The 27,941-nt window shown below is 38.7% G+C and overlaps 2 protein-coding genes across 9 annotated transcripts; both read left to right on the forward strand.

The window, feature by feature from the left end:
- The first annotated feature begins 1,087 nt into the window (after positions 1-1,087).
- On the forward strand, positions 1,088-5,586 carry LOC103715866 (uncharacterized). 2 transcript variants are annotated; one of them, XM_008803642.6, is made up of 3 exons: positions 1,088-2,731; positions 3,678-3,759; positions 5,207-5,586. In XM_008803642.6, exons 1-3 carry the CDS (start codon positions 1,911-1,913, stop codon positions 5,417-5,419), a joined length of 1,116 nt encoding a protein of 371 aa, XP_008801864.1. In that variant the 5' UTR covers positions 1,088-1,910; the 3' UTR covers positions 5,420-5,586. The 2 variants fall into 2 exon arrangements, with proteins under 2 accessions (XP_008801864.1, XP_088576189.2); XM_088720063.2 differs by lacking the exon at positions 5,207-5,586 and adding an exon at positions 4,758-4,934.
- Positions 5,587-8,826: 3,240 nt separating this feature from the next.
- On the forward strand, positions 8,827-24,407 carry LOC103715865 (kelch repeat-containing protein At3g27220-like). Of its 7 annotated transcripts, XR_015977241.2 has the most exons (9): positions 8,914-9,304; positions 9,817-10,008; positions 12,734-12,963; positions 13,417-13,587; positions 16,668-16,773; positions 21,044-21,250; positions 21,334-21,622; positions 23,569-23,784; positions 24,023-24,407. XR_015977241.2 is itself a non-coding variant. In XM_008803636.5 (8 exons), the coding sequence occupies exons 1-7, from the start codon at positions 9,107-9,109 to the stop codon at positions 23,743-23,745; spliced, it is 1,281 nt and encodes a 426-aa protein (XP_008801858.4). In that variant the 5' UTR covers positions 8,827-9,106; the 3' UTR covers positions 23,746-23,784; positions 24,023-24,407. The 7 variants fall into 7 exon arrangements, 6 of the variants coding, with proteins under 6 accessions (XP_008801858.4, XP_088576192.2, XP_089786287.1 ...); XM_008803636.5 differs by lacking the exon at positions 21,334-21,622 and having other exon boundaries at positions 8,827-9,304; XM_089930161.1 differs by lacking the exon at positions 21,334-21,622 and having other exon boundaries at positions 8,936-9,304; positions 21,044-21,173.
- Positions 24,408-27,941: the final 3,534 nt, after the last annotated feature.

Consider the following 27,941-nt stretch of genomic DNA (forward strand, 5'->3'; position numbering starts at 1 on the left):
ATATATATATATATATATAGAGAGAGAGAGAGAGAGAGAGAGAGAGAGAGAGAGAGAGAGAGATGGCAAGCAGCAATAATTCCCTGAATTATTGGAAATTTTCCTAACAGCCGGGTTTATTGTTCTCCGAATGATTTCAAATTAGTCTTTATAAACAAATTAATCCAGAATTATTAAAATATTTACGATATGTTTATAAACTTCATGACCATTCATAAATTATTCAGATTAATTCAAAATAATCATTGTGCATTGCAAACTATTGATGCTATAATATTTATTTTATTTTTTTCAAATCAACTAATATATAAATATTTTAACGATCTTAAGTCTTTTCATTTTTGTTGATATTTTTATTTTTTGATTAGATGATATCAAATTAATCTTGATAACTAAATTCAGAACAATTTTTTGAAACCAGCTTGTTTTATTTTGCTATTATTTATTTTTTTAGCTATTTAATATTTACTATGACTAAATAAGCATACAAGTAATTTAATAATATTATATATCATTATTTTTTTTACCTACTTAGATTTTTTTATGGTTTCGAAGAATTTTTGAATTACAAAGAAATTTTAGTACTTTACCCCCGTTGAATCTTATGATTGCACAAATTTATCTAATTATATTGTGTGCACAGTCACAGTAGCTTATAATTCTCCGCGAGTTACTTTAACGAACAAGCTCCTCTCTCTACAATATTGTGTACTGACTAATGAATGGGGACCAGAGCCAGTACATGGTTTACAGAGTCGGAATAATTTTTTTCTGTGTCTCGCTGCAGCTCAATTCCCAGAGATTCTCCGTCACCCATGAGCAGCTGCTGCATTCTATCATCAGCTCTCTTATGGCGGAGAAAGGCTACCATTTCCAAGGTGGTGTAATTCCATCTATTCACCACTCCATTGCAGCCACCTCCATTTCCATTCCTTGTGTTCTCTCACGCACAGAAGCCACCATGCCTCTTTTCTGCGTGTACTTTGTTCTCTTTAAAACCACCAGATCTTGACCACTCTCTCTCTCTCTCTCTCTCTCTCTCTCTCTCATTTGTGTTCCTTTTTTTCTCTCCATGTTTGGCTCTGAGGTTCCTAAAAAAAAAAAAAACAGTGGGTTGGTGGGTTGGTGGTCCTAAATACACTGAGGGTTGAGCTTTCTGCTGTGGAAACCATGTGGGGTTTGTGCTGAAGCTGATCTTAGACTAAGCATTATCTGCCTTTTTTTTCCCTACTGAGGACAAAGGGGCGCTCATGGGGTTTTCTTTTGAGTCAGAAAAAGATAAAAAACCAGCTGGGTTTTGTGTTACACCTTGGCTTTAGCCTCAAATGACTTGCTGCTGTCTTTTAGATAGCAAGGTGAGATCATGACTGTGTTTTTGGAGTCTGTGCTCGAGTTGACTTGCACCATTAGGAAGATCTGCTTTTCTGTAGGATTTCACCAGACTGCCTCTTGGTTGAGGGAGAGAAGCTAGGGAACGGTAGGAGATACATTTAGCTTTGAAGTTATTTGGAAGAAACACTTCTCCTTTGAAATATTTTTCTCCCGGTTTGAGGCCTTTCGGGGTTTGAATCTAGCATGGAAAGACTTCTTTGATTATGCCATTTTCGCTTGGTTTCTTTCCTTTGAGGTCTGGTTTGTGAAACAAGCTTGCCACAGTTTTGTGATGGTTTATAGGTCTGGATTTCACTACGTTTGACATACTATATTACTACCTTTTCCTGCATTTCAGCCAATAGATGGCCATTTCATCAATCTTCTAAAATAGGTCTAGGAGTTGGCTGCAGTTGTAAGCTTCAGTAACTGCTCACTGGATCAGTTCATGGTCAGGAAAAGGGTTTCCATAGCTCAGATTTCAGCTTGTTCTGTTCTGTCATTGGGTTAGGAAGGCCTACTTTTCTCATACTGAGCGAATGAGGCCTGTGGATGATAAGGGGTGTTACAGCACTGGATCAACTCAGGACAATCCCAGCAGCAATTCATATAACTTTGAGTTCCAGAATGGAAATGCAACCAACAAGGCTCGTCAGCATCGCAAGATCTTAGGTTCTCGATCCAAGCCAACTCCTTCAAAATGGGATGATGCCCAGAAGTGGCTGGTTGGATTATCTGGTGGAGGGGATCACTGTCACAGCAAGAGCAAGCCCCGGAATTCGAATGCCGATGATCGAAGGCTTCTCGGTCCGATGCCTCCGAAGGGAAGGGATTCTTGCAGCAGTGCAGATGGAGCATTGGAAGATGATGCAGCACTGGCAGTTACTGCTCAGGATGAAGGAGAAACAAAGAAAATTGATTGCAGCGAGTCATCCTGGAGGATCAGGAAGCCGGTCGAGGAGTCATCCATGGAAGTAAGATCAGTTTGTGTGAGGGATATGGGCACAGAGATGACCCCCATAGCTAGCAATGAGCCCTCCAGGACTGGTACACCACTCAGAGCCACAACTCCTGTGTTGAGGAGTCCCATTTCCTCTAGATCATCCACCCCAGGGAGGAGCAGGCAAGGCACCCAAGCCCATGAGAGCTACCAAGCAGGTATGAGGAATTTGGAGAGGAACAGTGACTCAGTGCTCTTTGGCAAGGCAAGTGGGAATGGATGGCCTACTAGAGGGGAAGGTGAATTAGATGCCGGCAAGATATCTGAAAATAAGTGTGCAGAACAAGTAAGGATCCCTGATTCTCTGGAGTCTCGAGCGACGGCGTGGGACGAAGCTGAGCGCGCCAAGTATATGGCGAGGTAGTTTTATAAGTCTTCTTCCTCCTATTAGAGCCTTCTTTTTTCTGATTTGCCTTGTTTTATTGCTCCAATTTCTATAATGAGCTCTTTGTCATGACTAATGATTTTGGTGTGTGTGTGTGTGTGTGTATATATATATATATATATATGAACTGAATGCATTTCAATAAGACTAGCTTGCCAACAACCTCATTACCATGTGCCTCTGATCATCTTTATCTACTCTATATTCGCTTTCTCTGGAAGGAGAATTAGCGTCTTTTTCGGATCAAGCATTTGCATCTTTAGGAATGGAAATTGAAGAATGCTCAACACTTCTTTCGACCGAGAAGTTGTTCGTCGTTCCTTACTTTGGAGCACTCAAGGCCTTCTCTGGATTTAAGTTGAATATTGGTGTTAGAACTTTTCAGTCTGAAGCAGCACCTTTTGGTGCTTTCCCCTGCTTATGTCATGTCAGGGTCTTGATGATATGTTCATATGCCATATATATTATCGAAGATGAGATGGACAAATTAGCAGAATATTTCGATCCGATGTATTCAATGGGGTGAAAGAACTTAAAATGGCTATTCTAAAAAATCTGTAAGATGTAATGCACAATAGAAGATATTGCTGATGTGTCCCATGTTCTATTAAAGAAGTTAAGCTGTAGAGCTCTGAATTATCACTAAAGAAAGCAGATGATCCTTGGAGGATGTTTCAACCTTCACTGCTGAAACATATGCTGTATGTTACAGTGTTAGAATGCAGGTGAACGGACCATTCTCTGCATATCTTTATACCAAATTAGCATTTCTATTGTTCTCTTCTGCTTTCTGTTGGATCAATTTTTTAACATAGACAACATTGATAGTTGATGTCCAAATTGATACAAAATTACAGAATTGCAATATGTGATCGGAATTGCACTACCATTGCACTAAACATCGAGGCTATATGTTTTCAGATACAAGCGTGAAGAAGTGAAGATACAGGCATGGGAGAATCATGAGAAAAGAAAAGCTGAAATGGAGATGAGGAGGATGGAGGTAATAAATAATAGCACTGTTTTGTCTATTATTGTTATTGATTCAGTTTCTTATTATCTTGCAATATCTCCTACCGATAGAAGTTCCATTCAACACTGTATATCAGACTTCCAAAGACAGCTACAAACTGGTAATATAAACTTGTCGAAGTTCATGGTATCACAGAGGTGCCTTCTCCTAGCAAAAGATATCCTATTGGAGGCAGACAACTATTTCAATTGTTTGCAAGTAGCTGCAAAAGGCTATCCTTTCAAGTAGCTGAAAGAACAATACATGAACTTACTTCTTAATTAATGAACAAAATTTGTGGTCTTCTTGTCTGATGCTAAAACAAACTGGGTAGTGTTGCTAGCTGCATTCTTGTCTTACATTATCACCTTCTAGTCATAAGAATCATTGTTAACCATTTTACTAGAATCTCATATAATCACCTCGATGTGGCAATTTGCTCAGCGATGCGGTGACTTGAACATAGTTCGAAGACTTCAAACAGTCCTGGTGCCCATATACTGCACCAAACTAGAAGCATATTTTTCTTTTCATTGAGTTAAAAGACTATTCAGCCAACAAGAATAAAGTAGGACAAGAAACAAAGCCACCATATCGGCAGCCAAAATTTGATCTTAGGAACTCATTTTCTTGATTATGGTGACTTATCCAATCCATTGATTCGGCCATAATTCGCAAGCTCCTACAGAATAATGCAGTTCCGAAGTACTTGGGAGACATCCAAATTCTCAGAAGACTATCCAGAGTTTTAAGATTCTTGCACAATGTATTGGATTGTGAACAAGTAAATCATGACAGCAGAGAGAGAGAGAGAATGAAATGAGTAAACCTCTGGTTAGCAAATGAGTAGTACACGATATAATTCAAGTGATATTGCATTTTGTAATGTTTCTCATCATAGAAAATCATCGATCTGTGCACTACCTCCATCAAGTTCCTATTACATACACTTCTTTTTCTCCTGGAAATAATAGATGATGTTTGTGCAGAATGCCTTCTGGCCAGCACATGGAGCAGAAAATTAGAATGGAATCTCACACCATGACAATGGTATTTAGTGTTGCTAGTCGAGTATCTTTTTCTAGTGTTTTAACTATTGTTTTGCTATTCCCTTTCTTAATATACCATTTGGCAATTAGTTCATGTCAAGCAAAATACATGATCATCATTTTCTATTTCTCATTTGCCTTTGGAAGTCATTCCTGCTATGAGTTACATAACAAATTAAAAGCTTAAGCAAATAAGGGAAATGGTATGCGTGATGTCTAAATAGGGGAATGCATTTAATTGCCTTCACCTCTCTGCTTCATCAAATGATAAGGTAAGCTGTTCTTTTTTAAGTGAACAAGAAGATCATCTTACAATTTTGCATGGTATCATATGCTATGACCTTTCTTGACTAGAAGCTAATGCTAACCATACTTTCTGTGGCTCCTAGCTGAAGGCTGAGAGGACGAAATCTCGGGCTCAAGAAAAGCTGGCAAACAAGTTGGCCGCGACGCGAAGAATAGCAGAGGAGAAGCGTGCTAATGCGGAGGCTAAACTGAACGAAAGGGCTGCTAAAACGTCAGAGAGAGCAGATTACATTAGAAGGACAGGGCGCTTGCCATCTTCCTTTTTCTCCTTCAAGCTGCCATCACTCTGTGGTTAAAACAATGTGATGTATTTAATATTACATGCCCTCATCTCTTCCTTAAGAGGTGTTTTCTTTGGTTATAATTCTTACAGTTTGTGCCACTGTAATCAATTTGATTATTCTTGTAAGATGGAAATGCATCGATAGCATTGTGTTTCCCCAAAGTATTGCATTCCATTCCCAAATTATGGCCTTTCTTGCTATCTTTAGATTCTTGAAGCATTACATTCTGAATTCATCGGCATGCTGTATAGAAGAGGATTGGAAAGATTTTAAGCACTGATCATTATCAATAAGTAAAAAGGATTGCCTAATGCACAAAGCTCCCAACATTATCGGTTCTGAGGAGACCGGATGTACACAACCTTACCCTCATATATGGAGAGGCTGTAAATTCTAATGTCATATGGAGAATATAAGCATGAGTGACTCTCTTCCCTCCCTCTGTTTGAAACCTCCATCATTAGCATCTCGGTCCTTATTAGCATCAGCTATTTGTCAATCTATTTAAAGTGCGAAAAGTTCGACCAGGATTCTGGGTAGCACCCTTAAACTAAGGCCTGAAAATGATCATTTTTGAACCTGAGATCACATATTTCCAGCACAAATTGGCCCTGACATGCAAGTATAGTATTAGAGAATTACATATTGCATCCTCCTGCATAAAGTTTGATCACATATTGCGAACCTGAGAAATTCTGGGATACTTGGAGGGTTAGATTTCTCTTATGGTGAGATGGCACTCATCTGTCACAAATTGCAGCAAGCTAAACTCTTTCTAATGGAAAACCATGTTGCCCTCCAGTAGCATCAGTTATTGGTCTGTTGTGCTCACAAAAGGATGGTGAGGATAACATAACTTCTTGGTCATTGGTTTCATTGTATGAAAAGATTAAAAACCCACCGGCCAAGTATGTGAAACAAAAATTGTCTTCAGATTCTTGTCAGAGGCCTCGACAAAAAATAGATAGTTGAAAGAACTAGGATGCGTCTCAAATCTGCCAGCATCCATGTTACGATCGTTTGAGTGGGATTTTTTTTTCTTATAAAAGAAAACTTTTTGTTGATATCTAGAAAAGATACTACTAGATTAATCAACTATTGAGAGAAGTCATTGAACCAACACAATGATCCTTCATTTCTGAATGCTTGATGCTAGAAAGTCTGCAAATTGATTCACTTTATGATATGTATGAAAGTTTTTGAGTCTCAAACTCTTTGATATAGTCCCGTGTAACCTTTTTTTATTCTTTTGAGAAGATGATGTCTGTTGTGATTGAAATCTGGCCTGAGGGTAACCACGCCGGAGGAGTCGAAGGCGCCGCCGGCCGGGACGGAGAAAGGGTGACACCTCTTGCGCTCCGGGGACCCTGCACAAAGCCTCACCCGGAGATTCCGGTAAAGGCCCTTCAATGCTTAAGTTAGAGTGGATCTTGAGTGGGTCCAAAAGTCCCCTAGGGAGGTATGTCATGTCCTCATCGTGGGAGGAGATAGCTTTAGCCAGCTGGCGTGCAGCCAGAGCTTGCTTGAGGCACACGGTGTAGGCCGTTCTTGGGAATGGCATGGCGTTGGCAGATGTGGCAGGATATGGTCCTTGACAAGCATGGCTGGGGCAGCATGGCGTCGTCCTTGGTTGACGTGTCATGGTGTGGCCAGCAAACAAAGCTTCGTGCGGTGAGGTTGTAATGTACGGCCACGTGTGCGGGCGTGGGCACGCGCATAGGTGCGCACGTGGATGCGGCCGCGGGCGAGGTCGGGATCACTTGGAGGCCGCAGCATATATTTGGCGAGATCGGCTCAGTGGACGCTGAGGTCGGGCCGACTTGGAGGCCGCGACATATGTTTGGTGAGGTCGGCTCAGCGGGCTCTGAGGTCGGCCTAGCTTCCGCAACTCTAAGGTCTGCTCAGTAGGGCGCTGAGGTCGGGCCGACTTGAGGGCCGCGACATATGTTTGGTGAGGTCGGCCTAGCTTCCTCAACTCTAAAGTCAACTCGGTAGGGTGCTGAGATCGAGCCGGCTCTTGGTAGGGCCAAGGTTAGTCTGGCTCTTGGCGGGGCCGAGGTCAGCCTACCTGGTTCTTGTTCAAAGTCAGGGAGAGGCGGGTTGATTAGGCGTGAGGTCAAAGTATCCCAAATTTCTCTATCAAGCTTAATTACACCAAACCTAATGGTATTCATCACAGTAAAAGCTTACATCTTTACATGTAGGGGTGCAAATGGGTCGGGTCGGGTCCTGGGTGACCCCGATCCGACCCGATTTTTTGTTCGGGTCCTAATTTTGGACCCAGACCCGACCCGGTTGAAGATCGGGTCGGGTCCGAGTTGGGTCCGGGTCGGGTCCGGGTCCGAGTCGGGTCGGGTCCGAGTCTGAATCGGGTCCAATATTTTTATATTTTTGGGAAAGAATTTGGGCAAATCTAATTTGGTCATATCATAATTATGAGGTGCTGGGTGACCCGTGACTTGAAAGACTTGCAGTTGATCTCCAATCAGAACAGATGACCCCGACTTACTAACTAAGTCGGTCTACAAGCCAAATTTCATATCACACTATTTTTTGTCCATGTGACTGATTGGACGGAACTTGGTGTCTCCCAGCTCCCCTCTCACGAGGACAAAAAAAATCGCAGACCTTCTTCCAAAATCCAATTCCATTGCAGAAAACTGGCACATGACCCATATTCAGTTCGGTGTTCCCTCACTTCCTCCCTGTGAAAGTTAAAAAAAAACAGAAACCAAAAAACCGAAGGAAAAAAAAAAAAAAAGAAAAGCCAGCTACCGAGACACGACCCAGAGATATCAACAGTGTAATAGACCGAGAGAGGATCCTCACGGACCAATAGTGCCACGACCCACCCAAAAAAAAGAAAAAAAACTCTCTTTTGCTTTTTTCTCCTCTCTTTTTATCTCTTCGGGTCCATTCAGATCGGGTCGGATCCGTTCGGTAAACCCAGATCCGACCTAGAAAATGATTCGGGTCCAATTTTAGGAAACGACCCGGACCCGCGGGTCCTAAAATTCGAGGTCGGGTCGGATCTACGCGGGTCGGACTGGGTCGGGTCTCGGGTCAACCCAACCCATTTGCAGCCTTACTTACATGCTAGCAGAGCCAATCTTCTTATTCATCAATTCCCATTTCCCTCGAGCCAATACTAATTAGGGCACATGTGATGTATCACAGCATATAGATAGGACAGGGACAATAATAGAGACCAATTTCCACTGCTGGAATTTTTTTTAAAAAAAGTTATTCTTCATTTTTTAAGTAGAATGAAACAATTTTTTTTAATTAAGAATACATATTTTATATAAATTTTTTTAAAAAATAGGTACTCAACTAAATATAAACTGCTCTTGGATATATTTTTTTACGACCAACCAAATATATAAAATTTAAAATATTTCCCCCAAGAAAATTTTTTCGTGGGAGCCAAATATTTCAGTGGAACTTGGTGAGTCCGAAGAGAAAATTTATTAAATTCCACCGACAATGAACCTGTTGCCTTCGTCATCCACCCACGGCAATGGACCCAGAGCATCAGCTTCGCATGTTCTCGTGTCCCGCTGAATCGTACTGTAATCAGATGAAAGAGGATAGAATTATTCCGTGTAAAACCCTCAGCATTTTGGCCATTGCTTGCTTCCTCCCAATGCCGTCGATCCAAATCTTCCACTCGATTCTCCATATCTAGAGTTTGAATCCATGGCAAGATTCGCCTCCAAGCCCGCTGCGAGGAAGTACCTCCTCGTTCTGGCGTGCATCGCGCTCCTCGGGATCGCCCTCGTCGCGGATTTCCTCTGGGCTTCATCCAATGCCACCTCATCCTCTCCCTATTGGTCCACCACGCTGGATTTCTCTTTAGATAACGTCCCCAGCCTCGGCTCTCCCCTGGCCAACCAGGTCGGTCCGATCTCCTTTTTGATTTCATCTTGCTAGATTCTTGAACCAGGGTTTTGGTAATCGCCTCTTGGTTATGCTTATGAATTGGTGCTACCGGGCATGGGCCGGCCTTCTATTATTGAAAATTTCTAATTTCTTTCTCAAAATTTTCAAGAAAGGCGGGGTCTTTGATTGACATTGCATAAGTTGCCTGGTATTAATTCCTTTGCTATTCGATTAGTATTTCATAAGTGGTTCATTTTTTTTGTCTCAAGTGCAGTTTTAATTCCTTTGCCCAATATAAACGGCAATGATTCTGTGTACATTTGTCTCAGATATCATGTCTCATAGTGAATCACTCTATATCATGGCTGAACTTGGAAGCCTTGGGATTATTTTTTCCTTTGAAAGTAGCGTATAGATAAAAAGCATTTGCTTGGAATCGTGAGTTTGGTATGTCTTCCTGGCTTGAGGAGTTGAAGGATGAACTTGTGATTGCAATTTCTTGTTTGCTTTTTTTTTCCCCCTTACAGGTTAAGAAGATGAATGAAAAGGATGACAAATCGGCAATGCCGGAAGATCTAAATGCAACTTTTGCTGATATACCAGCACCGCTATTGGAGTGGCAAGAGATGGCAGAGGCACCGGTACCTCGATTGGATGGGGCTGCTATACAGATTAAGAATCTTTTATATGTGTTTGCTGGATATGGTACCATTGACTATGTGAGAAACCTTACTTTATTTTTTTTTTTCTTCTTCATTGGATCATCATATATTGACTTACTGCAGATCCGCATATTGCCTTAGTTACGTGATATCAAATAGCTTTGTCATTAGCAAGTAATTTTGGACACTTAATCAACTTCCAACTGGCCTGTTTAGGGTTTTTGCCTGGATTTGATTTCCATTGGACAAGGATAGCATCTATATGTTGAATTTCCATTTTAAAAGCACATGCTTCCTTTTCCCCCAACTTCATCTTTTGTTTTACATGTGGTGATGTTGAACAGTGACATCCACCTACGACATGGTAACACCATGTGGATTGAAAAATTAGTGTACCAATTGCAGTTCATAGTTGTTACAAATACTTCTGAATAAGATTCTTCTAAATAAGATAACACTCTTATAATGAATAAGCATTGGAACTTAACTAATTGTGTTCTATACTATGTCCTACCCCAATAACCATAACCACAGTGACTTGTCCCAACTGTCTGAAAATCAGGTTATGCATCCTTATTCTCCAAGATTTCCTAGCAGAACAAGTATTACTGCATCAGTTTCCTATCATCTCTTATGGCACCCTTCTGTATTAACATAGGCCTTTTCCAGTTCCTAAACACTTTAAACACATGCATAGCATCTCTCCTTGCTATAGCTTCCTTAGATCTTAGTCAGACACAATGTTATAGAAAATGGCCACTTACAAAGCATGCGGCAGACATCAAACGTATGATAGCTGTTTAGTCTTCCTAGCCATGTAAATGTTCACTGGGGGGCTTAGGCCGCTTTGTTATCTACTTAATCACTTAATGATCACTATCAAAAAAAACCACTTAATGATCACTACCTTACATGACCTAACAATCATATTTCATTACTTTGAGATGTTGGTAAATCTAAAATGTGTTTTAGGTTAGTATGCCACCTTAGTTTGTTAAGATGAAATAAAAGGACATTACTTGAAACCAATCTATTTCTTAATCTATTCTAGTTTTTCTTTTTTATTTTGTATCTATTTCTATTTCAAGCATCTTCTTCTTCTTCCTAGCATGATTTCTAGAGTTGATGATATAGTTACTCCTACATTAATCTAGGAAGCATGAATGCTTCAAGTCATATGTTGTGTCCTTATGTTATACATATCGGATACCGATACTTGTTAGATACTTCTAGGATGTGTTTGATACTTATGTTTAGTACTATTTTTCAAAAATTAAAAATAAAAAATGCATAGAATATTTCCTGGATTTGCTCAAGATACTTTCAGGGTACCTCAAATAATGAGGTTCTTGCTTTCTTAGTTTTTGCAAATGTTAAACTTTTAATGATGAATTATTAAGCTTGGAGCTTGTGATGTTGATATTGAAGTGTAGAGTTCGGATTATGGTCTATGGATTTGAATGATGATTAGATATCGAGTTTGTGGAAGTTAATGCTAATTTATAAAGCATGGCAATGTTACTTTGGTGGCTTATTATGCTTTATTTATGTTTTTCTACATGAACATGTAAAAGACATAAAGTTATGGTTTTATACTAAGAGTATTGTACCATCCTTGTGTAACATTTCTCATATTGGCATATCCATGCCAATGTTGTATTTGTATCCTGTATCCCATATCCATACCTATGCTTTTTAAATTGGAAGGGCAAACTAGCCACTAGGTCATTGCATTTTATAGTCTTTTTTTCTAATCGTTACTTTAAAGAATAGCTTACTTATGATATTCTATAAAATCGTTTTCTTGTGTAGTCAGTTAATAGTCCATTTAAATGCATAAAACTATTTGAATCAAATATTAGTGTTTCATGACCATCTAATCCTTTTGATAACCTTTGTCAAACACACATGTACAATATCAGTTTATTTTTCTTTATTCTTGCTTCAATTAGCACAACATCATCATTGTTGCATGGACATGAACTCAGACACATGTCCAAGTTCGGCAAGAGGAGAAAAAGGAGATACGGGGATACATAGAAAAAGATAATTTTAATTAAAAATATCTTAGAAAAGAAAACACTAGAAGATATCACATGATAAAGTTTTTCAATATGCATGTTTCTCATCAAAATTTCCTAATTATCTTAAGTATTTTCAAAAAAATGAGATTTTGCAAAATTATTTTAAGGTTTACATTTTTGACCGATATTTAAAAAGAATAAAGTTAATTTTTTTATATCTAAGTGTTTGACACATATCCGAACATCATAGACCTCCTTCTAAACACTGATGTGCACCTTTCCCTTCAAATTTTACCCTAAATCTATCTCAAGATTCCCATATATGTTGCATCCATCTTATTCCTTCCAACTCTCTTTATCATGGCTACACTGTGGCCTTCAACTACCTGGCATGCATTGCCATCAACAACCAACTACCTGTGACATCACAAATAGCATTCTTTGTATGGTTCCTTTATTTATTATTAATTGATTTCTATTAAGAAACCTTGTCCCAATGAAGCTTGCTGTCGTCAACTATGGATAATATGAGGTATTGACTTTGGTTGCCCTTTAATCAAGGACTTAGCTTAAGAGAAAAATATGAAAAATGAACTCACCATAAATAAGGCCAGGACTGTTAAGTTATTGTTGTTAGATTCTTGAAAAAGAGCAGTTATCTTCTTAGTTACAATTTATTTTCTAGTTGGATGGTAAATTTATGCTTTTATATTATTTAATGTTCTTATCGGTTTTATTCAGTGCCTTCTTTTTTGTAGGTGCATTCTCATGTGGATATCTATAATTTTACTGATAATACATGGGGAGGAAGGTTTGATATGCCCAAAGAAATGGCACATTCACATTTAGGAATGGTAACAGATGGAAGATACATTTATGTAGTCACTGGACAATATGGCCCCCAATGTAGAGGGCCTACCGCTCGCAACTTTGTGCTGGACACAGAGACGAGAAAGTGGAGTGATTTGCCATCCTTACCTGTACCCAGGTATGTGCCATAGATGAGCTTACATTGATCACATGAAAACCTTAACTTTACCATGATATAGTTATAGCCAATGAGCCTTATTCCTTCTGGATTGACTTTATGAATTATGATATGTCTGCTGTTTCTTATATAGTGTGAAGAAAAGCCTTTCCAGATCTACATTTACACAACTTTCATCTAGGATTTTGTAGATTCTCCACTTCTTATGACCCTTCCATGTAATCTTGAGTCTCTTTCCATCTAAAAATTTTGCTTTTTTATTATTTCTATTTTTCTTTAATCTCATAACCCATAACCATTCCTAAAACCTCAGGGGAACTGTAAAACAAAAATAGTCACTTCAAATCAGTCTGCTAAAGGTCTTTTTCATTCTATCAATTATTATGCTTGAGAAAGTTCACTTTTAAAATCGTAGTTTTCTGGGTTGAATTGTATTAATACATGAATTCTTAGGTATGCACCAGCCACCCAACTTTGGAGAGGCAGACTCCATGTTATGGGTGGCAGCAAGGAGGATCGTCATGAGCCTGCATTGGATCATTGGAGTCTTGCCGTAAAGGATGGAAAAGCCTTGGAGAAAGAATGGAGAAATGAAATACCCATACCACGTGGTGGTCCCCACAGGTTTGTAGGGCATTGTTTTTCCTTTAAAGATATGACTTTTTCTTTACCCACTCCTTATAACTGACATCTGACATCGATAATTTATTGGTAGCTTTCATTCATGAAACTTTCCTAGCTCAGAGTTCCTTGACCTAACACCATATAAGTTATAGAGTCACAGTTAGGTTGAATTTATCTTCCATATTAGGTCTTTATGTAGTAATATCACATACATTGGTTGTATAGCTGGCATATTTATACTTTATGCATCTCAACATTCCTGGCACACATGGGTGCATTTACATCACAGAGAGTAGGTACCATCAGGCCTTATTTCCTATTGGAACCCTGAATTATGTCTCAGTTGCCCAATGTAAGCTTGAAAACCTCAAAAAAAATTTCCATTCTAGATGCTCGATAGGCCCTCCAGAAAAAATTGGTGTATTTTTCACTTTCTCAAGCTTTTTCCATTTTTACTCCTTGCAATAAAAATCCAAATTACTGTATTGTAGCTGGATCTTGTGAGTGCATTAGCACCATGTAGAAAAAATAAGGGTTGACAATGTAAAAAAAAAAAAATTGCAAGTTCTCTGCAGACTGCAGGGCACCTGAAATTTTGGTGAGGGATTTACCAGTCAGGAGAGGCAGCATGTGAGTGTTTCGGCGGACCAAAAAGCCTTAGCAGATGATTATATTGAACTGATAATGTATACTGTGGTGTCTGAAGATTGAAGAGGAAACTTAAAGTCTAAAAAGACTGAGAAGTTGGTCATCGGGCATTTAGGGCAGGTAATTTTACTGATGGCAAAAACTTCAATGGACTTATATGTATATAAAAGGATGATTAGTGTTAGTTTCTTGCGCTTTCATCTCATATAAGGAAACTTATGGTAAGACATATGGATTGCTAACATATCCTCAAAGGTTCATGTCTTCCTTTTGGATGACTTTATGCCATTTTTTTTTTTTGTTCAACTCCCTTGATCCTGAGTGGTAGTTGGATATATTCTGTTCTGTATAGGACTGCCAAAAATCAGACTTATCTATGTCTAGTTTGCAACTTAGTGAAAAAATATGTGTGATCAATATGTCTTTTTCTTTTTTTTGTTATCTCCAGTCCTCCAGAAAGCCTGGTTTAGCTAGAGATCTGCCAGACTGCAATGAGCCAATTGTGATGAAAGCTTAACGTGGAGCAGACCCATGAAATTTATTGGCTAGACTGTTTGAAGTAGAATAAGACATTTTTGAGACCCAGAAAAAGGACACTAGCATTAAATAACTATTAAATACCTGTTATATGAACCTTTATAAGTTCAAGGTGACATGATGACCTTCATTTGGAATATTTCATGAGTATCTTTAACAAAAGAGCACCTTATCAATGAAATCATGTACTATATCGTCCTAAATTTTGTCATGAACTTTATCATTCACTCTAAATTGGAGAGCATTTCACCTCATCATTTTCAGAGTTTATCTTAAAATCTGTTTGCTTTAGTTCATCTGAATTTGATGATGTGATCCTATGTATCTGATCACCAGTTTTTTTCCTTTTCTATTTTTCTCTTGCTTACGCTTATTCTTATATCTAACCCTTTGTTGGTGATGTGGGAGCCTTCTCTTATCTGTTTTTAGCTAATGGGCATACCTTATGATTCCATGTATACTTGTTAAAGAACTTTGATGTCCATAGAGAATGAGTTTGTGGAACTTCTGTGAACATGGAGCTTCGTACTCTTGAATTGAAAGAAAATACTAGAAAATGATAATGACTGTGCTAAAAGGGATTCTTCAATAAGCCTTTGCTATGAGAAATACATCCTTGAACAGCAAGCACCATCTCGTTTCTAGAAAGAATTTGTGTTATCTTCTCATGTATTTTGTAAAATAAAAAATGTCTCATGATTTTATACTTGTAATATCACCACAGTAATTCTTGACCTTATCTTTATAGGTTTGTATCATATTTGTTGTGACTCGTTAGTGAGATCATCATTTAACATAGGTCATTTGATAGATTACATGCAAAGATATGTAAATGAATTTTCAGCAATATTCAAAATTTTATTGGATACGCACAAGATATGGGCAATGAAACTAGTGATGCATGGACTTGGACATTCGTGCATGCATCCAAGTGTCTGATTTAACAAGAGGACAAAAACAGGACACAGGGATACATGAAAAAATATTTTTAATGTTTGTACAAATTAAACAAAAAGTATTAAATGAAGTACTTATTAAAAGACAATATTGACAGAAAATATTAATTGATTGGGTGCAATGGGAGAGTGACATTAGCTCTGTTTTTTTTTCTGCAATTCAATTTTTTCTTTGAGATTTTTATGTTACTAATATAGTTTTACAGAAATCTCACAGAAAAAGTTAAAAGCTGATGTATCACCTCCCATTATTCCTCTTATAGCTGGCACAAGCTGTACATCCTTCGCTTTTCACATGGGAGATTTGTGTTACCAGGGCACAAGAGGTTGTAAACTTCTTCTCTCTAAACAGTTAAGCACAATGTAGGTAGACATCTCAACCCTCTCTTAAATTGGATGTAAGCCATATTTACATTATAACTACTATACAAGGACCTACTTGAAAAGGGATCGATTTATATATAGTTAAAGCCACCTTTAGAAGTTAATTCCTATGTGATCATCTATTGTTGATGAGAATCACCCATTTGACTGGACCATTCATGATGTCGCCATGATACATTATCCTTGATGTTATCAAGTATCATATTTGTCATTAATTTAGATGGTGTACTTACATATCAAGTTCTAACAGTGGGCAAAATTGTGTCATTGAGTTTGGTTTTGGTGCCTTTTATTGTTCTTGGTGTTTAAGCTGTATGATCATAACTTTCTTTGTCTAGATACCTGTGAGCATCTACAAAATAACTTTTATATCACTCTTTTACCTACAAGTGTCCATTAATGCATTAACAAACATTTAAGCTGATAAAAAAAATAGAGCATGGATGTTTCTTATGAAGCTTTAATAATGCTTATTATAGCATTATAGTGCCCTCCTAGTTAGTGGTAAATGGCATGTCATTTCTATTCTTAATGTAATAAATAATCTGTCACCAGGGCTTGTGTTGTTGCTAATGATCAACTTCTTGTTATTGGTGGTCAAGAGGGTGATTATATGGCTAAGCCTGGATCACCAATTTTCAAATGCTCCCGAAGAAATGAGGTATGTGACTGAACTATTTATTTATTTCATATGCTAAGCATTTTACACATCTTGTGTAAAACTCCAACCAATTGATTACTAATTCTTTTTAAATTTGTCCTTTTTTATATGAATAATAATTTTAAACTTCCTTGTAGTACATCATCTATGGTATCCTTTATGTTGCTTTTTTATAACTTTGTTCTGGAATTTGATGATTGATAGAATTGTATACGATGAATGGCAACCTACGAAGCATGGCATGGATATAAGATATGGGTATGACATGATATAAGTACGCCAATACAACAAATCCTATGAAAGTAATAAATGATATGGGAATGGATTTATGTTTTTTTTTTACATGCATATATAAAAGAGCATCCATAGAGATAAATTGGGCTATCATAATCAAGGTAGGCTGAATCGATACCGGTAGGCATACCGGTCGCCTACCGGACCGGTTCGAGACCGGTTCGTACCGGTCTCCTCCCCTCCTTGTTTTTTTTTTTTTTTTTTTTTGTTCACGTCCGCGCGCGGACGCTCGCATTTATGACCCACACGGGGCAGCACGCCCGCGCGCTGCCTCGCGCGGATGAACTGGCCCGGGCGGGCACACTGCCTCGAGCAGGCGGGGGAACCTCGCGCGGGGTGGTTCCCAGTGCAGGATCCACTGCGCGCGGGCGCTCTGCCCCGATGGAGCGTGTGGCCTTTTCGGGCCACGCGCTCGGACACCACAGTGCGCATGCTGTGGTTTAAAATCCACAGCGCGCGTGTTGTGATTAAAAAAAAATGGCGTACTGGTGTGAACCGGCCGGTACATGACCGGTACGTCATCGGTACACAACCGGTACCGAGCGGTACGGCAGACGTACCGGCCGGTTTTTCAAATAAAAGTTTCCGGTACTGGATTCCATGCTGATTCGATACCGGGAGCAGCCCAGACCAATTCGTACCGGCCGGTACGGCATACCCTGATCATAATATCATGGTCCATGCTTTATACAATAGCATCAACTTCCACAAAACTTTCACATAGCACACTTAGTTTTGAAAAATAGGATACTTTACATAATATTGGATATGTCTTTGAGAAGTATCCCATGAATATCAGTATCCGATATGTATCGCATACGAACATCGCATTCAATCTTAAGTATCCATGCTCCGTAGATGGTATCATTTATCTATCTTTATAAAAAGATAGAACTCAATAATGAAAATTTATATAAAAGGGAAGCTAAGTTTTTTCCTGACAGTGAAGGTAAGGATTTAAATTTTTGGTCATGCCTCATCTTTTTTGGTAAGTATCTTATTTTAAGTAGGGGAACATACAAAACAAATGTGGAGCACAGACTCATGCAGGCCCATGCAACGTCCAAACCAAGACAGTACAACACTAAGCAAGAGAACCTATTACAAAAGAAACCCAATGAGAAGAATATTGATTGAAGAGAATATTGATTTTGACTGTCTTAGTTCAATGGCTGAGCCAAGGGGCTTGAGGGAGGCACATGCCCCACCCCCCCCCCCCCCCCTTCTCTTTTTCCCCCAAACTCGTGATATGTGCACATTCCCTCTGTTGGGGTTCGTTACTTGTGCCCCCCTGGTTTTCTGTTAGATTCCCTCCCCTCCTGATTCCATATTGCAAAATATGTTGTTTATAGTCCCATGCCTCTGCTTGCCATGTAAAGAAGTCAAAGGGGAAAATACAATATATCGCATCTTATGGATGGAGGGTTTTCTTCTTCTTCTTTTCTCTTTTGGTATAGAGCTGGAGAGTTTTCAAAGGCAGCATGAGTCCTTTTTCCAATTGGCATCCCTCTTCATTAATGGAGATGAAGATGAAGCATCACCTCCACTTCTACCTCATATGAATGTCCAATCTAGAATTTAAATTGCTTTCATGCCAATTTTCTTGGCTCTGTTCTTCCAAAACTTGGGCACATTCCTACCATTCCCTAATAAATTCTTAACAAGGATACCATCATTGCTCCCCTCCCCCTCTAAGCATGCTTTCTTTCCCAAGCTCTCTTGACAGAAAACAGTGCTTTGCTGAATCCAGTCATCTACACCACAATTGATTCTACTACAAGCCCCCTGACAAGGTCTGTAGCACAATCACATCATGCTTTGTTTTCCTCTTTTTCTAATTTGCATGAGGAAACAAAGTTCTCTTGAGCTGATAGCAAACACTATATTCTGTTGCAACTTATATTTCCCAAAAAATTCTCATATTGTTAGTATTGAATACTGGAGTAAATTGAACAAGGTCGAGGGTTTAGAAATTGCAAAAAGTAGTACATGAAGACTATGTTGAATAGAAAAAAGTAGATGAGCCAATATGTGAATAAACAGATTTGAGAAAGGAGAGGTATTTTACAACATTGGGGAAATTAAGAACTAATAATTTATTATTTTGTAATATTTTACAACAATTCTTTAGATGAAACTTTGAATATGATTTCAGATTTCTATGTGTCTCTTTGCATGTGTCTTGATAATGTTTTTAGGAATTAAAATTTTCTGTGCTAGCATCGCATTGTTATTATTTTAATATACAAAATTTAGCTCAAAAAGCATTGTAATGTACAAGATATCCACTATACTAATATTCAAAGATTAGAATATTGCTATAAAACATCCAAAGACTCGAATTATTGTTGAAATTGTTTTACAAAAAATCTTTCTAGTGCAATCTTTTACTACATATCCTATACCATATTAATTAGTGTTCACCGAACCCACCCAAATAGGTCAGCTGGGCCCGTACTGAACAGAGCTGACACCAAATCGGGATAGGTAGGCCGTTTGGGTTGGTTCGTTTATAAACACTCCCCCACTGGTTCAACCGAAGGTTCAAGAGGGCTCTCAAGTTTGAGACCTCCCGCTTGCTCGCTCTCTCTACCCTCTTCGATGCTGGCTGGCACCTCTCCCCTCTTCGATGTCGACTGGCTCCTGTCTCCCCTCTTCAATGCCAACTAGCACCTCTCCCCTCTTTGACGCCGACCAATACCATTAGATAGGTCCTCATCTCTCTCTCTTTCTCTCTCTCTCTCTCAAGGGGTTTCGCCGCTCTATCTCTCAAAAGGGGTTTCATCTCCAATCTCTTCCTCCCTCTCCCCCTTCTCTGTAAGTCCTTCTCTCCCTCCCTCCCTCCTTTCTCTGTTCCTCGCCTTTTCTCTCCCCCCTCTCCCTCTCTCTAGTTCGGTATGCCCTGGTTTTGGTACCAAATTGATCACCAACCAGTACGAGTCCTAATATCGGTTCGACGAACCTTGTTACTAAATGATTGTTGCAAGACTAAGACAAAAACAAAAGAAGATAGGCTTTAATTTTGATAGTAAGATGATTAGAAAGTGGCAATTAAGAGTTTACTACAATGTGTCTTTATTGAGAACATGAAGACCAATAACTTACTGCTAGCCTGGGTCACTTATCATAAGATGGTTGAACAGAAGTTTTCGTTTCAATTCACAACAAATGAAACGTTCACTTTTAGGCAATTTGATGACTAATGAACATCTCAAATGACGAATGAAAAGCAACCTCTTGACACATTAACTTAACCACTTGCTATATTCAGATGCTAAGTAATTGTTCAAAACTCATATTTTTCAAAATTCATTTGTCATAAAATATTAGGGAACAGGCAGAAAGTCATGAAAAGTTTGATCATTGGCATATAATTTTTTGAGACAATAAAAAGAATAACTAAGATGTGTGCTTCCAGGTGTGCATGCATGGATGCCCTGTTCATTATCATAGATCTGTCATGGGTTATAAATTGAACAATAATCACTGTGATTATAAGCACAAACCAGATTCAGCAAGTGGAGATAAGAAGCATTTTCCACATGAATGCTTTGAGTTTTTATAACTTCTACAACTTCTCATTCACTTTGTAGGCTTGATATAGAGACTGCAAGTTCCCCTATCCAATCATCTCGCTCTGTTCAAGTTCCATTTGCATAAGTAGCTCATTAATTTTTATCAACATTACATGATTCTATTTAACTTATTTTTAGCATTCTATTACTTCCGTGGATGGTTTGTCAAAACAATAATAATAATTTGGAAATTAAGCTAGCCCGATAATTTATGTTCATGCAAGTAATTGTATTTCCTTTGTGGTTGGCATTAAATTATCCCCTTTCCAGTGGCAACATTTGATAAAAGATATTGCTGACTAAGTTTTTTGACAAGTTTGAATATGCTCTGTGTGTGTGTGTGTGCATGCATGCATCTTTTCAAAGTTGTCCTTCATATTCACAGTTATGTGCTAATCCAGGTGGTGTATAGTGATGTCTACATGCTTGATGATGGGGTAAAATGGAAGCAACTGCCACCGATGCCGAAACCAGATTCCCATATAGAATTTGCATGGGTTAATGTAAACAATTCTATTATTGTTGTTGGAGGTACAACAGAGAAACACCCTGTGACCAAAAGAATGGTGCTGGTTGGTGAAGTATTTCGATTCAATTTAGATACCTTGGTATGAACTGTTTTCCTGCTTATTTGCTTTGGTGGATAAAAAAGAAGGATTATTTGCTCTAAAGTTTGCCATTCTTTTGATAGGTACTTCTATCAAGAGGTCATAAAGCCTTACTGCATTAATTAAGGTGCAACTTTCATGCTCAAAGGCACAAACAAAAAGTTGGCTAGTGAACAGCATAAGACACTGATCGTATGCGCTGCTGGTTCAACTTTCAACTACGTAGAACCGACAGTACCTTTAAAAAAAAAAAGACTTGTAACGCTCAATGGTCTAAAGTATAAATGTAGGTGAACAGATAAAATCTCTTGACAGAAATGTCACAAACGCAATGTGGTAGAGCAGGTGGAAGCATAGATTGAGAAATCTTAGGTATGAAACTCAGCCTTCTGCCTTGCAATATCATAGCCTTCTTCATTCTTTTGTCTCCCAAACTACATGCATAAGAAAACTAGAAACTTTGGAAGAACTAGAACTATAACTTAAAAAGCACAGAATGCATATGGCATCACTTATTTTCCCAAATAATCTGATACCAATATTTTGGTTATTCTTGGATATCATCACCGACATGTAAAATCCTAATTATCTGAAATATTACCAAGCTAGTTTTCCCTATCCATTCTGCACAATTTGTCCTCTGCAAATAGCAGTTTAAGAAAGCTTCATAAAAAATTACATGTTCTGGATTTAGGGCAGACTGGAACATTTGGAAAATAATCTCTCTTCAGTGTAACTGAAATCATCCAAACTGGATTCTAAGGGCAGAAGTAATTCTAAAGTCTGAAGTTATTCATGAGCTAGGGGGAAAACAATGTTTGGAAACCTGTCTCAGTTGGCAAATTCATATCATATGATCTGAACACCACTTATTTATGCTTTCCAACCTATTTTTGATTAAAGAGAGGAATTTTATTATTGTCTTACTAGTTCATGTTGTGTTTAAGCTAATTTCAATTTCTTATGTTGATAGGAGTTATGTAAAAGGCTCTCAAGATCTACTAGAGTTGCTCAAACTAGATTTAATGGCTGAAACATTTAGATCTGATACAATAAATTAAATCTTGGGTTTCTTACTTTTTATAATATAAACTCTATTTTAAGGGGTGGAATAGTATTCTAAAGATAGTGTTAGTGATTTGTTGATCAAGTTCAATGAAGCCGTTTGGTGAATTTCTCTACATTGTCCTGGGTTGAGTCCTTTACCTGCACTATATTCTTCTTCCTTGGCTAAAACTTTTATCTATTTGATTATCTCTTAAATTATTTACAATGTTCCTGCCACGCCCCTAATCCAAAGGCATGAACTGGAGACATGGCAACTAGCGCACGCTCATAGAGCACAGCTCTACAGGCATGTAAAGCTTCAACCTGTAATTCATTCTTTAAGAAACCTAATAATATACAAAACACATACACAAGCAATGGTATAATTTCAGGACTCAGTCTCTGATTATAATCAATATATCTGTACAACCATCCATAAAACTTCAGATAACATGATTCTTAAGGTTCTAACTCAAAATTCTTAAATACTCAACCAAAAGAATTCTACAAGATAGAAAACTCTCATGTTCAATTTCTTTAAGCAAAACTAGAACAGATAAGGTCAGGTCTACGCTAAATCAACTATCCTTGTTCTGAGGAGTCCGAAAACAGTAAGCTACCAGCTTCAAAGAGTGGATCTGAAAAAGGAAGAAAAATAAAATACAAGAGTAGCCTTGACTAAGCTTGTCAGACAGCTAGTTCCAGTGACTCATGAACCAAGGTTGAAAACCCTCTTGCATCTTGACTGATCCAAGTCAATGCTAAATAGTCGATAGTTCACCCAGGACTGGCTCAATTGCAACCTAATTTTGACAAACCAGCTGGCATCATTTCATAGCTGAGAAAACTGAATTTTCCACTTTTGAGGGCCTAATTGTTTGTCAAACGGAATATTGTTCCAAACAAGTTTCTTTTTGTCTTGTCATTTTATTTTTTTAAAAAAGGACATTTGACATTTTCATTGATGGATTTAGTTCTCATGTTCAATTTTTTTTTTCTCATGCTATATCAAATATTTGTCATCCAATCAGCATCATAGATTGTCACGTTGACATAGCTTTTATTAGCTTAGAAGTTCTTTAAATATTCTCTTTACTCTGTAGGGTTGCCATTTTTCAGTTATTAATTGTAGCCCCTACCCACAAGTGCACATATGACATCGCAGATACAATGCATAATGCAAAGACACATGAAATAAATTGTGATGTTGTTAATTCTGAACATCATCTTTCCATCATGATCTTAAGGTTGGAGGTATTCATAATGTACAGGAATGGTCAGTAATTGGGCGAATGCCTTTCCGCATCAAGACTACTTTGGTTGGATTCTGGAATGGTTGGTTATATTTCACATCAGGACAGCGCGACAAGGGACACAAGGACCCTGCTCCCAAGAAGGTAGTAGGATGCATGTGGAGGACAAAGTTGAGATTGTCACTTCTCCCCTGATCTAGCCCAAATCAGGTTTTCTTGAGCTTTATTCAGTTGGTATGTGACACTTGTTAAATTATTTCATTGGTTTTAGGGGTTTCTCTGTAGTACTATATAAGCAACCAAGCATGTTCTTCCATCCGTAGCCACCTGAATTTTTGTATTCCTCTTATATTTGCTAATTTCTTTTCAGCATTAGCTTTCCCACATCGTTTGCCTTACTAAGTTGCTCAGCTTGAGTAATGTTCTTAGGGGACTTTGCAAGAAAAATATAGCTTTTTTTTTCCTTTTGCAGAAGTGGAGCTTTTTATTTTTGGTCACAAGAGAGAGATGACCTGGGCCTCTATCATGCTGGTGTATCCACCTATGCTCCGTATGCAAAAAACTGCACATCCAAAATCTGTGCAAACAATGTTGCAAATTTTCAAACAAAATTACTTGATCTAATTATGGAATTAGTTTTTCAAAAGCTGTGTTATTGGGCCCTAAAATAATAGAATTGTGCGAGCATGGTAGATATGCTGGCATGACAAAGATCAAGGACATTTCCGTTTATTGATGAAAAACAATATATCATTTGTGAAGGGGTGAGTTGTCATTGTTGTACTTGGGAGAAGACATCTTATTTATTAGTGGACATAATGCAATTTATTAAGGTAATTATTTCATCAGGTTATCAACTCTGATCGCATCAAGATAGAAAAGTGTTCTTGGAATGATTGTGTTGAGAGTAATGATGTAGAGCACCGACTTGATGAGGTTGTGTTATCTCTTGCACTTGACAAAAAAGGAGCGGAAGTTTCCCTTTCTCTGTCGCTTTACAAAATATATTGTTCACTTGCCTGCTATGAACTCAAAATGTTTTTATACTAGCAAAGATAACAAGAATGATAGCACAGATTGTAGGTATGCGATCAAAACTTTCCTAGATAAAAAATGGTGCTAAATTTTGTTGCTTTGAGTAATACCTAAAATAATAACATTTACACAATTTCTTCAGAGTTATATGGTAACCACTTCTGTGTCTTTGGAATCATTACTTAGCAACAGAGTTTATTCTGAGATTGCAGCAGCAGCTTCTTATACCAATATAGGTAAAAGCTTCTTTGACAAATAAAACTTAGTTAATGCATCATTGTTAGTGATGTTGGTTTAGCTCTTATTGTTTGTGCCAGTTTCAGTGAATATCAAATTCATAAATTAACACCTTTCATCTTCATTTGCATGATGTTAATACATCTATCATTGTTATCTTCGTAAGTTACCTTGTTCCTAATTGACCTTGGTGCCCTATCTTTGACTCATACGACGTCTGGTTTCAGTAGCATCTAAATGACGTTGCGAGTCAAACCAGACAGGTATTGGATAGGGTTATGTGATGTTCATACTAACAGAAATAAGGGTGCAGGAACCAATTGAGCTGAGTGTTATTTCCGTGTGTGTTTTTTCATTTAAGCTGCACCAAAAAAATGTTTCTTAAAATACTTTAAAATCTTTGCTTATTGATTTTGTATTAAGAAAATTAGTTTCAGACTTGGACAGGATTGAATTTGCATTTAGCAGTACTTTTATGCAAAATTAAATTTATGGAAAGTTCAAAGTTGCAGTCAATTAGGGAAGCAAACAAGCAAGCTGTTCATGTGCTAGCTCGAGTTCGAATTGCTTAGTTAAGAAATAGATCACGTCTGCTTGAATTAGCCTAAAATTATTAATATATAAATTATATATGATATTATTTTGAGATTAGTAACTATTTATCATAAATTAATATCAATTAAATAGAATAGAATGAATTTCTACAATAAGATTAAGGTCCCATTTGGCACAATTTGGAGAAGTCCAAATTGGAATAGCCAAGAGAAAGCTTGGAGTTCTGGTTATTAGAAAAACATTAGGATAGATGTTGAACAGTCACTTTACCACATGACAATGCTCTAAATGCGTCGCAGAATACTAAAAAGCAAGCAAACAATGCACTAGATTTTGGAGCAATAAATTTCTTAATTTTTTCGTCTTGAATAGGTTAGCTTAAGTGGGGGAGAACGTAAGATGTAAGGCCAAATCAGCAATGCAAAGCTACACTATTACAATATTTAAACAGTTGTAAAACTGTATCCAGTTAGCAACTAGGAAACTCCAGCCGATGCAGTCACTTTGGAGAAGCAGAACACCAAAAGACACATCAAAATTCACAATTTCCGCATGTTGAAGTAACGTGGTGCAAAAGACATGATGCAATCCGTCGCTTCAAAGTGTAAAAAGGAAAATAGCATAGTTCAAAAACCAAACTAGCATCGAAAGCTGTTGTCCAGACAATCGCAACTCACAAGCCAGCAATGAATAAGAAAACTACAAACGACATTGATTCTTAATTTATTGCTCAATAACAAAAGCAAGTACCAGTGGAATATGAGAGCTTATACGTAGTGATGGAAAAAATATTGTACACCTTCGTCTCGAATCGGACCGACTTCCTTGACCTCGGTGTAAACCGAGGTGAGTGACTTCGGCGAAGGCCGAGAAGCCAATCAGCCGAGGAGCTAACCAGCACATGCCGACAAGGATTGACAGCCCTAGCTACCGGCGGATTCGGCAGTGTTGCAGTCGGCGCATGATCAACGTCGTATGCCTCCCACGCGGAATGATGCCCACGCTGTAAACGTATGACTGGCCATTAACGCACGTTGCATCAACTTAGATAATAGCAAAATAAACTGCCCTATATAAAAGGGTGGTTCGGAAGATCTCAAGTATGTTATATTCATTCAGAGAATACTACTCTGCTAAAATTTCTCCTCTTTATTTTATTACCCCTCTATCCTAACTTGGGCATCAGAGAGTCCTCCGCTGGGAACTCTCCAACAAGTAGACTTCTTGCAGACAATAAAATCCACTACCTTGCATCTTGGACGCCTGATGCAGCTCAGTTTTTACCGACCTCAAGGTCAGTCGAGCTACGCTCCGACCCCGATCTAGGATACTACAGCAACACATTAGCGCTAGAGAAAGGGCTCCAACTGCACCGGCATCCAAAAATCGCCGACATAAGCTCACGAAGAGCTCGCATCCAGAATGAGCTCCGTCGGAAGAACCCGCCACGCTTATGAACAATGAGCAATTCAACCCGCTCATTCAATAGGTGCAGGCTTTGACCGCAACGATTCAAGGCTCGCAGCAAACTGCGGCACGATCGGAATCTGTTCAACCCAGCCACCACCCTTAGCAACCAATGCGCCACATGCGCTTGATCAACTACCACTCTTGAGGCCATGACTCGTAGCGGTCTCGCTAGTGTCAGCACACCTGATGAAGAAGTCTTGGTCGGGATGAAAATAGCGTACTCCAAGCCCCCATTCCGATAAGGACTCCACTCCGAGCCTCTCGCCTCCTTGCCATGCAGAGCCCCTGCCTTAGTGGGATGCCGACCTTGATAGAAAAAAATAAAAGAGATGGGCCGAGGTCCTTAGGAGACAGGCTCCGAGGACAAACAACAACCTCAATTTCTCCTCGAAACCCTCTTTTTCCGGCAAATCATGAAGGAAATGATCCTACCTCGATTCAAGATGCCCCAAGTAGAGCCGTGTGGCGGCACCTCAGATCCTCTGGATCTTTTGGAGAACTTCAAAGGTCTCATGATGTTGCATAGAGCTATCGACACCGTGCTTTGCAAGGTCTTCCCTGCAACCCTTCGCAAAGCGGCTCAGTTTTGGTTCTCAGGACTTCGGCCCGAATCTATCCACTCCTTCAAGCAACTCGGACATTTCTTCGCGACACACTTCAACCGAAGATGGCATCGTGGTTCCGACACACTACTTGACATCAAGCTGAAGGAGAGAATCCCTCAGAGATTATGTCAACCGCTTCAATGCAGCGACACTGAAGGTCCGCAAGCTAGATCAATTGGTTGCGATGTTAGTCATGAAGGGCGGCTTGTGGTCGTCGCTTTTCCTCTTCTCCTTGGAGTAGTGCTTTCCCACCAACTTCACCGAAATGTTGGTGCGAGTGGAAAAGACCCAATTGCACCTCTCAGAAATTTGAAAGGTGCACTCCTCTCACTGCCCCGAAAACTCAAATCCTCATGAAAATCGAAGGTCAAGACTACCTACACCCTCCACATCGAATGAAGGCCCCAGCGACCAAGAGAGACAAAAAGAAGTACTGCTATTTCTACGAAGACCATGGCCATGATACCGAGAAGTAAATCCAGCTCAAAG

This window comes from Phoenix dactylifera, chromosome 4 (assembly GCF_051530095.1).
Source record: "Phoenix dactylifera cultivar Ajwa chromosome 4, Ajwa_hap1_PhDact_Kaust_v1.1, whole genome shotgun sequence".
Classification (NCBI taxonomy): Eukaryota; Viridiplantae; Streptophyta; class Magnoliopsida; order Arecales; family Arecaceae; genus Phoenix; species Phoenix dactylifera.

What these genes read in the sequence shown, in the direction of transcription:
- LOC103715866 (XM_008803642.6), top strand. Translation starts at nt 1,911, where the DNA reads ATGAGGCCTGTGGATGATAAGGGGTGTTACAGCACTGGATCAACTCAG. An exon ending in CGCGCCAAGTATATGGCGAG is followed by an intron (nt 2,732 to 3,677) that starts GTAGTTTTATAA and finishes ATATGTTTTCAG; the next exon opens with ATACAAGCGTGAAGAAGTGA. An exon ending in TGGAGATGAGGAGGATGGAG is followed by an intron (nt 3,760 to 5,206) that starts GTAATAAATAAT and finishes TGTGGCTCCTAG; the next exon opens with CTGAAGGCTGAGAGGACGAA.
- LOC103715865 (XM_008803636.5), top strand. Translation starts at nt 9,107, where the DNA reads ATGGCAAGATTCGCCTCCAAGCCCGCTGCGAGGAAGTACCTCCTCGTT. An exon ending in GCTCTCCCCTGGCCAACCAG is followed by an intron (nt 9,305 to 9,816) that starts GTCGGTCCGATC and finishes TCCCCCTTACAG; the next exon opens with GTTAAGAAGATGAATGAAAA. An exon ending in AATGCTCCCGAAGAAATGAG is followed by an intron (nt 16,774 to 21,043) that starts GTATGTGACTGA and finishes GTGCTAATCCAG; the next exon opens with GTGGTGTATAGTGATGTCTA.